The 15237-nt window shown below is 42.3% G+C and overlaps 1 protein-coding gene across 2 annotated transcripts in view; it reads left to right on the forward strand.

Annotated features, from left to right (window-relative positions):
• Positions 1-15237, forward strand: part of myo3b (myosin IIIB) — a 97719-nt gene that overhangs the window by 37719 nt on the left and 44763 nt on the right. For both annotated transcript variants that reach the window (XM_014173244.3, XM_082968920.1), the window contains exon 23: positions 78-207. In XM_014173244.3, coding sequence (XP_014028719.1) covers positions 78-207 — 130 coding nt within the window. The remainder of the gene's footprint in view (positions 1-77; positions 208-15237) is intronic.

Here is a 15237-nt window from a genome sequence, read left to right on the forward strand (position 1 = left end):
TTGCCCACTGATACAGTTGGTTAGGTCCTCTTTTGTCAGGTGTAGTTTGAGTTGACTGTCCCTGTGCTGTCACACAGGTGTTGTACAATGTGAACGGGTTTCTTGAGAAGAACCGAGACACTCTCCCTGCAGACATCGTTGTGGTTCTGAGAACATCAGAGAACAAACTTCTGCAGCAGCTATTTTCAAGTCCATTGACAAAAACAGGTAGGTGTCAAGACTTGTGGTAAAAGTGTTGTAGAATTCATTATCATCAGCAGTTTACTCCTTTTGGAGTGTTATTACACTACTGCCCCATATTCCACACAGGAACTTGGAAACTTCCCTTTTTTTGTAAAAACAACTAAGTAATCTTCACTCTGTTTACACTGTAGTAGAAAGTTATTGGGGAGCCGATGGCGGTGTTGTGTGAGTGTGTGTTTCTTCCTAGGGTTCATGTCTCCATAAACATTCAGGTAAGGATTTTTTTTTAAAGACTCCGGACGCGCCAGCGTCCTGGTCCTCCACTCAAATCCCCTCTCTCTCTCTCTGCGATCCGATACTGTGTGAATAAATCTCCAGTCTCCATTATCTCCTGAGAGGCTCAGCTCTCCATGGAGGGCTCTGTTTTTATTTTCACTAAGCTGTCCCTTTTGGTTTCCTGCTGCTTGCTGCTATCTACAGATTGTGCAGCAGCGGGATATTTTTGTGATAAGGTTTCCAAATACCCAGGGGATGAAGAAACGGTATTTAGAGAGCATAAAAGCAACTCTTCTTTCCAGTCTTTTCTGTGCAGTTAAATGAAGGTGGTAATATCTTCGTCATTAGCCGTGGCTGGTGCCCGTGGTCACTTGGCTGAGCCGGAATGCTAATGGATGTGTTCAATTACCAGATGCAGCACTTCATACTTTTCTTAAGTTAAGCCATATTATGACTGCTTTCAGTTCTAGTCGAATTAAGAGCAGCTCCAATTTACGATGTGTACCTTGGTTTAGCCTCCATTAGAAATCCATGTGTTATATCTCTAGGTTTTAATAATGGGAGGTAGTGCAAAAGGTGAGCCCATGGCCATCCTCCTCTTTACTTGATTGCAGAAAAATACAGTACCATTTCAAAGTTAATTCAGTAGAATGAAAATGGGGGGAGAATTCACTGCACTTTGGTACTCCAAAGTAATGAGTGACAGCAGAGATGTGGTCCCTCATTCATGGGTACAGACATAGTGTCAATTAGGCCTAAAAGCCTCTAATTTGGTTCAGCTCATCCAAAGGCTTTCTTGTCTACAGCACAACACACAAGGGACATATTTGCAGCAATGTCATTGGGTCAAGTGCATAGTAGGTAATAGGTATCAAGTTGAGATTTTCATGACTGCAGTAAAATGTTATATTGCTGTGTAGTTGTAATCTAGCCACTGTTGTTGTCTGTTTTTCTTTTATTCATATTTTTTATTTAACCTTTATTTAACTAGGCGAGTCAGTTAAGAACAAATTCTTATTTACAGTTCCCCGGCCAAACCTAGCCAACGCGGGGCCAATTGTGCGCCGCCCTTTGGGACTCCCAATCACGGCCGGATGTAAAACACCCTGGATTCGAACCAGGGTGGCTAAGGTGTATGTACACTTCCGACTTCCAGTGGCCTCTTGCACTGAGATGCAGTGCCTTAGACCGCTGCGCCACTCTGGAGTTATTAGTGTCTAGTGCGCCAGTTATGGAATCTTCCTCCGTAACTCATCTCTTTTAAAAAATGTCTACAGGGTGCCCTCACTCAATCTTCACCATCCCTCTGATAAAGAGGTCCCGTCTTCTTGACACTTCATGACGGTAGAGATGATCACGTAAGATAACAGCTATGAGACAATCTACTTCTGTTTATCAAGTGGGAAAAGCTTGAGTTCCCTTTTAAGTGAAAAATAGCAGAGGAAGATGATAATTCGATTCTTCAGGGTAAAATCTGGGGGAATTTAATTTGCATTTTAGTTCATATTATAGAGTCAGTGTTATCTGTGAAATTACTGCTATCTGTGGGATCAGATGAAAATCTATTTAACCCGGGTGGTTTAGTTCTATGCTGTCGAGTTGTGAATATTGTACCAACCGGATGGCTCTTCTTATGACCACTAGGTGTCAGCCTCGTTGATCCTCATGTTAACTTTTGAGATTAAAGGACATTGATGGGTCTGGAACGAGGCACCACACATACAGGCATAGAGGATTACTTGACTATATTTTATCTGTCTTATCAAATGTGAGTATCAAATTATAATTCAGAGGCAAGTTAACCAAAGCAAGTGACCCTTACTGTTATCAAATGATATCTCGGATTCAAAATGATTGAAGATACTGTGAACACTTTACTGTCTGGAACATTACAGTAAATATTACTCATTGGGAATGGGACTGGTCTAGAAATGTTGAAATAAATTGAAATGTTGCATATTGATAAGTAAGATGTGATTACACGCAGAGTTTCTTGAGAGTCGTGCGGAACCAAAAAGTGAAAAGCTTTCCTTGCCAGAAAAGTTGGACCACTTGTGCCTAGAATAATCTCATCAAGCAGGGTCCTTGAGGTTTGGGCATGTGGTGGGGTTTTGTCAAAGGAAATGGGATGTATTTGCATGGACAAATTCCTCTAAGCCAGGGTCTTTCCCAGATCCCTCAGATCAGAGTGCTTGAATTGGCTGAGCTGTGTATGGTCGGTCCAGTGAGGCCTGGGGGGCCTGCGGTCAGAGGATTTGTATGTATCCTTAGGGTTAGTGTCAGCAGAGCACAGTGCACACAAACACGGCACCGTATGACAGCCCTCACTCTGCCAGACCAGACAGGGCATAGTGGTCTAATTCTGTTTCTATGGTGCATGGTTCCTCATATTCATCTACTGTACCTCAGAAGTCAATATATTTCTGCTTTCTCACACCATATTAATATGCATGATGTATTTCTCAGGGCTTTTAGTATGTACATACATAAACCATGTTTTTGTGTACTGTAATTTCCAGTAATATAAACATGACTGGTGTCAGGATCATCTGTGTGCGTTTTGAATTATTAGGTAGGTATCCTTGGCTTATTGGTGAAAATATGACGAGTAAAGTGGTGTGTAATTTATAATTGCCTAACTTGCATATTTTTATTGGATGGGAGAGTAGTCTCTAGTGTATAGATGGGCACGGATACTAAAACACTATTAACATAATGTATATTTATCTATATTTCTGTGATGTTAGCCATGTATCATTGTAGTCAACTCTTTTTAGTGGCAACCTTAGTTTACTGCAGAGAAAATGATATTACTCTATGTAGGCCTATGTAACTTTCATTATATATACACAAGCTTACATTTCAAACGTCCTAGAAGAAAGTGATCACAGAGACTGATTTTAATTTATTGCAAATTATTTTTATTCATGTACCAGACAAGTCTGTATGTTCCAATGTTGTGCATACTGTACATCAACAGTAATGTAATGGCTCGAGTTTACTGCACTTAATTCCACTGTGATGTTTGAAATGTACGAAATGAAAGCTACATATTAGTTCAACGTTTTCACAACTCCAAGACAGTACAATGTTCCTCTCTTCGTGTTAAGAGTTTCTCTTGTGAAGAACTGACATGTTCCTTCAGCCGTGCAGCGTGATGACACATTGTGCTCTTTGTTCTCTGCTAGTAGTCTGGCTTTCATCCCACTGGGTTACATTCATGGATATACTTTTCTGTCGTTATCAATAAAACGTCAATACGGTGCAGTGTTCGATTTGGCTGCTGGGGAGGGAAAGGAGACCTCCAGCTCCGCTAAAACCATTGACAACTACGTGCCGTTTTCAATGGGTTGTTAAATAAATGTATAACTATTTGCCTTTAATATCATCACATCTTGAAGAGCATTTTCAGAACTTGTCAGGCGGTGGTTAACTGGTGCAGTGAATCAGGCGCAGGAGAGCAGGAATGAGTGTACAAGGTATTTAATTCCACGACAGCACCAGTATGCAGACAAAACTCAAAGTGCGGAGAAATACCGGTCACTCGAAAATAACGGGCGTAAATACATAACCCGGCAAACATAACCAGCCGACAAGTACCGCCATGAACAATAAATAAACACCCACACTAACATGTGGGAAACAGAGGGTTAAATAATGAACATGTAATTGGGGAATAGAAACCAGGTGTGTAGAAAACAAAGACAAAACAAGTGGGAAATGAAAAGTGGATCGGCGATGGCTAAAAGACCGGTGACGTCGACACCGAACGCGGCCTGAACAAGGAGAGGGACCGACTTCGGCGGAAGTCGTGACAGAACTACACATTTCCGATTACTCCACATTTAGCTCTATCATCAGATTAGGGAGGACGGTTATTTTTATTTTTTTTATAAGCATGGCCTTATTTCCATTACAGCATATTGGATGACTCATTCATATTCCATTCACCCAGCTCAATGTAACATCGATAGGTTTAGGCTACTACATGATACTCTGAATTTTCCCTATCATGAGGTTATTAAAACCTAGCCTACGAATTAATGTTTATCACTTAGGTGCACAGGTCGAGAGACAAATTGTAGTAATCAAGGTGACAGACAGTGACTCATTCAATACAGCCTTGCACACTCTTGCCTGCATCTAGCTGATCTAGGGTAAAATCATTAGTACAAACAGTTGGAAACGAGAGTTTCTATTGGACAAGTTCAGGTAGATTTATCCCAGTTTCATTCTGTTTGCTTTTGTTTAAGAAATGTTTTTCTACAGAATCAGCGGAATGAATATACCCCAAATCCCCCGCACACACAGTTCACTTTCATAGCATCACTCTTTGTATAATTCCTTCTAGCATCTACGCGCTCTCCTCCTCTTACCTATTCCCTTGCTTGTGGACTTGTGCACAACACAACAGCTGTCTGTGACCAGGTAAAAAAAAAAACTTTCCAAGCCAAACCTTCAAATCATAACCGCTAACCACTACACACAACCTACATTGTTGTCACCATATTAGCTAACATCATAGTCAACATAGCTACTAGAACTAACGCGTTAGTAAACCCGCTACAATCACACCTTACAGTGTACAGCAAACAGTTTAGCAGTTTAGCAGTTACAATGGCGGGCCTCTGTGGCAATAAATCAATAAACCCCGAAAGCTTACCTTGACTTGGACGAGTTCCAGTGTTGGATCGACTTAGCCAGCTAGCTAACATAAATAGCATTCCTCTCTGTTTGAGCCAGGTGTTTGGGTAAGCTAAATTAGCCAGCTGCATTAGCTAGCTAGGTAAGTGAAAGTGAAGAAATTACAATGAAATATAGCTCTCTCTCTCTAGCTCGCTGTAGCTTATGCTTTCAGTACTAGATACGTTCCCTTTGATTGGGTGGACAACATGTCAGTTTATGCTGCAAGAGCTCTGATAGGTTGGAGGACGTCCTCCGGAAGTCGTCATAATTACTGTGTGATTCTATGGAATGGTGTGAAAACCATGAACCTCCTAGGTTTTGAATTGAATTCAATGTACCCAGAGGAGGACGGAAAATAGCTGTCCTCCGGCTACACCATGGTGCTACCCCAAAGAGTGCTGTTGAGCCTAATGTGGACCTTCATTGCAAAACAGTGTGTTTTACTCAGTTATTTTATTTTTTTTAATGTTTCACCATTTAAATCTAAATGTAAATTCACTGAGTAGGATGCAGTAGGGATGCGTGGGTAAATCACTGGGGAAGCCAAGCCCCCGCCATATTACAACCTATGTGTTGTGATAATTGTGTTGTTTGCTCTATAACCTATTAATTCACATGCCTTGCGGCCGTGATATATAGGCCTAAAGGCCGAGACAATAAGAAGACAGTGGCAGAATAAATTCAACCACACCTTTGTTTCATCACAAAACCGGATAGCAACATCTGTCCATTGAAGTCCACAAAGCATAGTGCATGTACAGTAACAGTTACATGACCTACAGCATGGTCAAGCAAGATAATGTTTCTGAAATTTTTGGACCACTAAACAAATATTGATTTAGAACCACAGAGATTTACCATAAATCGCAAAGAAAACAGGAGCTGCCTCCACTATTCCTGCACCATTTCAACTTCAACAGGTCTACATTATCAAATCACCTCTGCTTAGTCTAATACAGTGACAATTAAACCATACCAAAAACAATTCAGTTCAATCAACGTAAGCTAAATATGATGTGGCTGTCCATGGTTCTGATTTCTGTGTGCGTGCATGTGTGTGTGTGTGTGTGTGTGTGTGTGTGTGTGTGTGTGTGTGTGTGTGTGTGTGTGTGTGTGTGTGTGCATTCGTGCAAGTAGAAAAACATGTTGACTCACCCTACTTGTAGAGAAACGCCATCCTCCTCTCTTTCATGTTGACGAATGTAATGGCGCCGAAGGAGATGGCCGCCTATTTACGATCCCGTAACCAATTGTGATATTGTGTATGTTTTTTTCACGTTATTTCTAACTTATTTTGTACATAATGTTTCTTATGACCGAAAATGACTGAGCTTACTGGAGGAATTCTTCTTCTTCAACAAGTCGGACGGGAAGGATTTACTCCAGACACCCGACAAGGCCCTCATCCCCGTCATTCGCAGGAGGAAAAGACGGAGGTATTGTGGACAACGGTTCGGGTGCCTTGTAAGGATCCGTTGCCGAGAGGGTACTCTACCGTTTCCATCGGTCCTATTAGCCAACGTGCAATCAATCAATGATAAAATAGACGAACTACGGGCACGTATATTCAACCAACTGGATATTTAAAAACTGTAAAATCTTATATTACACAGAGTCGTGGCTGAAAGACGACATGATTAACATACAGCTGGCGGGTTTTAAGCTTTTTTGGCAGGATAAAACAGCGGCCTCTGGTAAGACAAGGGGCGGCGGCCTATGCATATTTGTAAACAATAGCTGGTGCATGAAATCCAAGGAAGTCTCAAGGTTTTGTTTGCCTGAGGTAGAGTATCTCATGATAAGCTGTAGATCACGCTATTTACCAGGAGAGTTTACATCTATATTTTTCATAGCTGTCTATATACCACCGCAGACCGATGCTGGCACTAAGACTATACTCAATGAGCTGTATACCACCATAAGAAAACAGGAAAATCCAGAGGCGGCGCTCATAGAGGCCGGGGACTTTAATGCAGGGAAACTCAAATCAGTTTTACTTAATTTCTATCAGCATGTTAAATGTGCAACCAAAGGGGGAAAAAAAACTCTAGATCACCTTTACTCCTCACACAGAGACGCGTACAAAGCTCTCCACCGCCCTCCATTTGGAAAATCTGACCATAATTTTATCCTCCTGATTCCTGCTTACAAGCGAAAACTAAAGCAGGAAGCACCAGTGACTCGGTCAATAAGAAAGTGGTCAGATGAAGCAGATGCTAAGCTACAGGACTGTTTTGCTAGCACAGGCTACAATTTGTCCAGGATTCTTCCGATGGCATTGAGGAGTACACCACATCAGTCACTGGCTTCATCAATAAGTGCATCGATGACGTCCCCACCGTACATCTATATTTTTCGTAGTTGTCTATTTACCACCGTAGACGGATGCTGGCACTAAGACCGCACTCAATGAGCTATACATACTCCAACCAGAAGCCATGGATTACAGGCAACATCCGCACTGAGCTAAAGGGTGGAGCTGCCGCTTTCAAGGAGTGGGACTCTAACCCGGAAGCTTATAAGAAATCCCACTATGCCCTCAAACGAACCATCAAACAGGCAAAGCATCGATACAGGACTAAGATTGAATCATACTACACCGGCTCTGATGCTCGTCGGATGTGGCAGGGCTTGCAAACTATTACAGACTACTAAGGGAAGCATAGCCACGAGCTGCCTAGTGACACGAACCTACCCGACGAGCTAAATTACTTCTATGCTCGCTTCGAGGCAAGTAACACTGAAACATAAATGAGAGCACCAGCTGTTCCGGACGACTGTGTGATCACGCTCTCCTTAGCAGATAAGACCTTTAAACAGGTCAACATTCACAAGGCCGCAGGGCCAGCCCTATTACCAGGACGTGTACTCCGAGCATGCGCTGACCAACTGGCAAGTGTGTTCACTGACATTTTCAACCTGTAATACTCACATGTTTCAAGCATACCACCATAGTCCCTGTGCCCAAGAACATTAAGGTTACCTGCCTAAATGACTATCGACCCATATCACTCACGTCTGTAACCATGAACTGCTTTGAAAGGCTGGTCATGGATCACATCAACACCATCATCCCAGAAACCCTAGACCCACTGCAATTTGCATTCCGCCCCAACAGATCCACAGCATCTCTATTGCACTCAACACTGCCCTTGTCCCACCTGGACAAAAGGAATACCTATGTGAGAATGCTATTCATTGACTACTGCTCAGCATTCAACACCATAGTGCCCTGAAAGCTCATCACTAAGCTAAGGACCGTAGACTAAACACCTCCCTCTGCAACTGGATCCTGGACTTCCTGACGGGCCAATCCCAGGTGGTAAGGGTAGGGAACAACACATGTGCCACGCTGATCCTCAACTCGGGGGCCCCTCAGGGGTGCGTGCTCAGTCCCCTCCTGTACGCCCTGTTTACTCATGACTGCATGGCCAAGCATGACTCCAATACCATTATCAAGTTTGCCGATGACACAACAGTGGTAGGCCTGATCACTGACAATGATGAGACATCCTATAGGAAGGAGGTCAGAGACCTGGTCAAATGGTGCCAGGACAACAATGTGATCAAGACAAAGGAGATGATTGTGAACTACATGAAAAGGAGAACCAAGCACGCCCCCATTCTCATCGACGGGGCTGTAGTAGAACAGGTTGAGAGCTTCAAGTTCCTTGGTGTCCAAACACACTAAGACAGTCGTGAAAAGGGCACGACAAAGCTTATTGCCCCTCAGGAGACTGAAAAGATTTGGCATGGATCCTCAGATCCTCAAAAGGTTCTACAGCTGCACCATCGAGAGCATCCTGACTGGTTGCATCACTGCCTGGTATGGCAACTGCTCGGCCTCCAACCGCAAGGCAGTACAGAGGGTAGTGCGTATGGCCCAGTACATCGCTGGGGCCAAGCTTGCTGCCATCCAGGACCTCTATATCAGGCAGAGGAAGGCCCTAAAAATTGTCAAAGACTCCAGCCACCCCAGTCATAGACTGTTCTCTCTGCTACCGCACGGCAAGCGGTACCGGAGTGCCAAGTCGAGGTCCAAAAGGCTTCTTAACAGCTTCTACCCCCAAGCCATGAGACTCCTGAACAGCTAATCAAAGGGCTACTCAGACCCCGCTTTTACGCTGCTGCTACTCTTTGTTTATAATCTATGCATAGTCATTTTAATAACTCTACCTACATGTACATATTACCTCAATTACCTCAACTGACCGGTGCCACCGCACATTGACTCTGTACCGGTACCCCCTGTATATAGCCTTGCTTGTTATTTTACTGCTGCTGTTTAATTTTACTTTTATTTTCAATTTTCAGTTTTTTACTCATCTATTTTTTACTTTACACTTATTTTTTTATTTTTTTAAGTATTGTTGGTGAAGAGCTTGTAAGTAAGCATTTCACTGTTAGGTCTACAACTTGGTATTCGGCGCATGTGACAAATAAAATGTGATTTAATTTGAAACTGTCTATCACCTGGCTAAAATGTTGGCTCGCTAGCCTAACTTCCATTCATGGGCAACGTTAGCTAGTTAACATTCGCCTTCTACAACTAGTTACATATTAAACTTCCATCCTCTCAGTCCAGGGGCACAATGTATGCATTTATTGTTGGATCAGAATCGCCCTTATAATCATTGACCAGAATGGAGAATTAAGTAAAACCACAAGTCCAAATCCCTATCTCCACCCTTGGCTAATTTAGGAAAGGGCCAATTTTAGCGAGCTGGCAGTATTCAGACCTCTTGACATTTTCCACATTTTGTTACGTTACAGCCTTATTCTACAATGGATTGAATAAAATAAAGTCCTCATCAGTCTATGCACAATACCACATAATGACAAAGCGAAAACAGGTTTTTAGAAACTTTTGCAAATTTATTTAAAGATAAAAACAGAAATACCTTATTTACGTAAGTATACGTGAGACAAAAAATTTAGCTCAAGTGCATCCTGTTTCCATAGATCATCCTTGAAATGTTTCTACAACTTGATAGGAGTCCACCTGTGGTAAATTAAATTCATTGGACATGATTTGGAAAGGCACACACCTGTCTATATAACGTCCCACAGTTGATGTCAGAGTAAAAACCAAGCCATGAGGTCGAAGTAATTATCCGTAGAGCTCTGAGACAGGATTGTGTTGCGGCACAGATCTGGAGAAGGTCCCCAAGAACACAGTGGCCTCCATAATTCTTAAATGGAAGAAGTTTGGAACCACCAAGACTCTTCCTAGAGCTGGCCGCCCGGCCAAACTGAGCAATTGGGGGAGAAGGGCCTTGGTCAGGGAGGTAATCAAGAACCTAATGGTCACTCTGACAGAGCTCCAGAGTTTCTCTGTGGAGATGGGAGAGCCTTCCAGAAGGACAACCATCTCTGCAGCACTCCACCAATCAGGCCTTTTGTGGTAGAGTGGCCAGACGGAAGCCACTCCTCAGTAAAAGGCACATGACAGCCCACTTGGAGTTTGCCAAAAGGCTCCTAAAGGACTCTCAGACCATGGGAAGCAAGATTCTCTGGTCTGATGAAGCCAAGATTGAACTCTTTGGCGTGAATGCCCAGCGTCACGTCTGGAGGAAACCTGGCACCATCCCTATAATGAAGCATGGTGGTGACAGCATCATGCTGTGGGGATGTTTTTCAGCGGCAGGGACTGGTAGACTAGTCAGGATAGACGGAAAGGTGAACGGAGCAGAGTACAGAGAGCTCCTTGATCAGAGCGCTCAGGACCTCAGACTGGGGCGAAGATTTACCTTCCAACAGGACAATGACCCTAAGCACACAGCCAAGACAAAGCAGGATTGGCTCTGGGACAAGTCTCTGAATGTCCTTGAATGGCCCAGCCAGAGACTGGACTTAAACCCGATCGAACATCTTTGGAGAGACCTGAAAATAGCTGTGCTGCGACGCACCCCTTCCAACCAGACAGAGCTTGAGAGGATCTGCAGAGAAAAATAGGAGAAACTCCCCAAGTACTGGTGTGCCAAGCTTGTTGCGTCATACCTAAGAAGACTCATGGCAGTCATCGCTGCCAAAGGTGCTTCAACAAAGTACTGAGTAAAGGGTCTAAGTACTTAAGTAAAAGTAATATTTCCGTTTTTTTATTTTAATCAATTAGCAAGCATTTATACAAACCTGTTTTTGCTTTGTCATCATGGGTATTGTGTGTAGATTGATAAGGAAACAAAACAATTTAATCCATTTTAGAATAAGGCTGTAACGTAACAAAATGTGGAAAAAGTCAAGCAGTCTGAATATTTTCTGAATGCACTGTATATACTGTATCTTGAAAACTTGATTGCTGACATGAAAAACATTTTGGGACTATATCAACAATATATAGTTTTTGGGTGGAATTTTACTTTAAGTTATACTTTTTTATATTTTCTCTAATCACGGGAATGTTTTTAGTCAGCAGTCGGATTCAGATGACCCTTTTCTGCATTGAAATCAACTAACTCTGGGCATAAAGGGTGCTGGTTATGTGGGGGCGGTATGGCTGCCATAATCTCATTTGCTTGGTTGCTGAGTTGAGTTTCCAGATCACATTTATTCAAAAAAGAGAGCGGGAGAGAAGGGAGATATATCCACGGAGCTTCTGCAAACTCAGCTCTAAGAGGCTGCTCTCTAACAACTTTGATTGTCCCCTGTGTCGACAGCTCGATCCATAGCTTCTGAACTACAAGGCGTGCACTGGCACTCATAAAAGAATGTAGGGAGGTGTCATATTGAACGTGGGATTGCTTTTTAATCCCAGGCACATTGACTATTCTTGTCAATAGAAACCCAATACAACTGCCAGCTTGAGCTTTTTTTTCTATAGGATTCTTGCTGGGCTTAATTTTCAAAGTGTACGCACAGATGCCAGGGATGGCTTTTTCTCTTTTCTCCCTCTCCTTCTCGCACTCTGTGTATCTGTGGCGGCAGCCCATGCCAAGAGCAACACGCGTGAAGCAGAAGCGATCAGTGTGATCCTCCACCACTGTCTGCTCCCTAAGACAGGATGACCTGTTGGGAGATGGACCCCCTTACTTCCTCCTCTCTTCTCACAACACCCCTACAGCCTCTAGTGATTAACCCCTTTGCGAATATATACCGTTTTGTACAGTTGTGATGATGACTCCGAACATTGAGAATAGGCACGGTGGGTTTTTAGTAAGAGGATGTTATCTAGTTTTAAAAAGAAAAGGTGCAGGCTTAGTCAGAGAGGTGAATTACTTAAGCGATTGAAAAAAAAAAAATGTTTTGCTGATGGCCCATGCACATTAAAAGGCATAAGCTTACATACTAGACGTAAAACCGCATTCCATTGCCTTTAAAGTGCAGCGGTGACTTCTTCCCACTCCGTATGTGCTCAGTACGAATACTATGCTAGAATTACCAACAGACAGAAACGCGCTGTTTCTCAATCTGCCATTGACTTCATTACAGTCTTATGATATAAGGATGATTTTTTATGCTGGACATCTCAGGTGTTAGCATGTTTCAAGAAAGGAAATCTTTGAGCGCAGAGACAGTTAACCCATGCACTAATCATGTAGTCATAAGTCGATAAGGAACCACAAAAATAATGAATTAATAAGAGCCGCCTAGGAATATATGTAGAAAGCAGTAGAAGAGTGTCTGTTTTGAGGCTTAGGTACAACTGTCATAGCTTCCCTCATCATAACACAGCCCCTTCATCTCCCCTTGATGGTGTCATGCAAGTGAGAGGCGTGAAAGCACCGTGACACTCCACGGGCCCGTTCGACACTCAGCCACTAATTCATCATGACAAATGTGCTCAGATGATCTGGCCCAGCAGCACTAATGGGGAGAGGAGAGAGGGCTCTTCATTTGCACAAGACCGACTCCAATTAATCCATCCAGCTTTACTTTGGGCTAATTGCAGCGCATCCCTGCTTGAGCACTGGGCTACCTGACACCATTTGTCTGTGGGCACCATTCTGAGAGATTCATCTTTGTGTGTTTTGGCCTGTAAGATGTTTATGTTTCGTCAGACATAAGATGTTGATTTCTGACATTTATTTTCTTAGCCCTGTTTTAGGTTGTTTACAGTGATTAGGTTGTTTACATGATTGAATAATTTCTGCAATACTGTGCAATTTTTATTTTATTTTTGTTTGATGAACAAAGATGTTTTGTTGTTGTTGAAATTTCCAAATATAGATTTAAAGATGCACTATGCAGAAATCGCTCCGCCATTTCCTGGTTGGCTAATTTCAGTTTAGGTGACAAAGCAAGCAGATATTGTGTAGAGAATCATTGTACCATCTAAACCGCTGTAAAATAATTTTCCATAACCAATAATATTGTATTTTCAGCTGTTTGAAGCTGGTGTACAAAACCAAAAGTAAAAGATTCCAAAACTAAACTTAATAGTGCACATAGAACAGATCTATCACTTGTTGGACTTGCTTTCAATGAGATTTAAAGATCCATAACTCGCCTTTCTATGTGAATTTGGTCAGGTCGCCCCAAAATGTTACATGTAGCATTAAGTAATAAGGTAGAGGTAGACTTAAAGGGATAGTTCAGAATTTTGGCATTTAGACCCTTTATCTCCTTCCCTAGCTAGCATGCTGTACCTGAAGACTTCTAGTCTTTGTGCTAAGCTAGTTAGCATTGGCTCACGAAACTACCTCTAACTTCCTTCAAACTGGACACAGATACATAAAAATGGTATCCACTTTGGGGAAGTAGATAAAGGGCTTTTATTGCCTTTGAGCAATAAGGCCCGAGGGGTTGTGGTATATTTAAGCAATAAGGCACGAGGGGGTGCGGTATATGGCCAATATACCACGGCTAAGGGCTGTTCTTAGGCACGACGCATCGCAGAGTGCCTGGACACAACCCTTAGCCGTGGTATATTGCTATTATAAACTGGTTACCAACGTAATTAGAGCAGTAAAAATACATGTTTTGTCATACCCGTGGTATACCACAGCTGTCAGCCAATCAGCATTCAGGGCTCAAACCACCCAGTTTATAATGGCCAATATACCACCACTAAGGGCTGTTCTTAGACACGACGTGAAGCAAAGTGCCTGAATACAGCCCTTAGCTGTGGTATGTTAGCTATAGACCACAAAGCCCAGAGGTACCTTAGTGCTATTATAAACTAGTTACCAACATAAATAGAACATTAAACAAGTATTTTTGCATAATACCCATGGTATATTGTCTGATATACACAGGGCTGAAATGCTGTTTCAGCCAATCAGCATCCAGTACCCAAACTACCCAGTTTATAATTTGAATTAGACATGGGAGAGTTCCTAAACACCATATCGTGAATATTGTTGCTGGATCTTTCAGACATATGAACAGTAAAGTGTGTGACTGTCAGACCCTAAACACAATGTCATTGTTATTACCGTCGATGTAATTACTATATATTCTTTTTCACATCATATGTTGTGGACTGTCCTGACTACAGCTGTGTGAGTGTGATGTGACAAAACATTCCTTTGGCCGGAAAAAAAGCCTTTGGCGAGAGCAGGACATTCCTGTTCTAAAGTTAGACGTGATCTGACTTTTAATTAATCCATCACAAATTGATTTCTATCTCTCCAGATATGCAAAACTGTATGAGTCATACTGTAGAATATAAACTGTTTGTTCGTCTTTTGGAACAACAGAATTGTGATCTAACACCATAGTTGTTTTAGGTTGATCATTCTCAGTCATTAACCCTTGAGAATTGACCTAAATTGTTGTAATTATAGTGAAAGGAATGACCTCATCTTTGTCTATTGACGTACGGGTCTATATGAAATCGAGGACGATTGTTTGTCTGTCTATTCAGCTTTAGCTTCATCGAAAACAAAGGTTTTCTTCGGAGTGTACACTGCAGCCTGGTTAATACTGCCTCCTGTTTCTGGAGCCATATTTTTCTAAGGTGTGTGTGGCACATCTGTGCAGCTATTGTTTATTCATGGAGTAAACCCTTTGAAATGTGTTAAGATACTTCCCACTCATTATAAAAATCCTGCCACCCATGGATTAGGACTTTGATGTCACCAATCCTGCTTCAAAGGCTTCTTTCACTGCTATTAATCACAGTTTAGCCTCTGAAGATATAGCCAGAGAAAA

The sequence above is a fragment of the Salmo salar genome, chromosome 25 (assembly GCF_965601325.2).
Source record: "Salmo salar chromosome 25, fSalSal1, whole genome shotgun sequence".
NCBI lineage: Eukaryota > Metazoa > Chordata > Actinopteri > Salmoniformes > Salmonidae > Salmo > Salmo salar.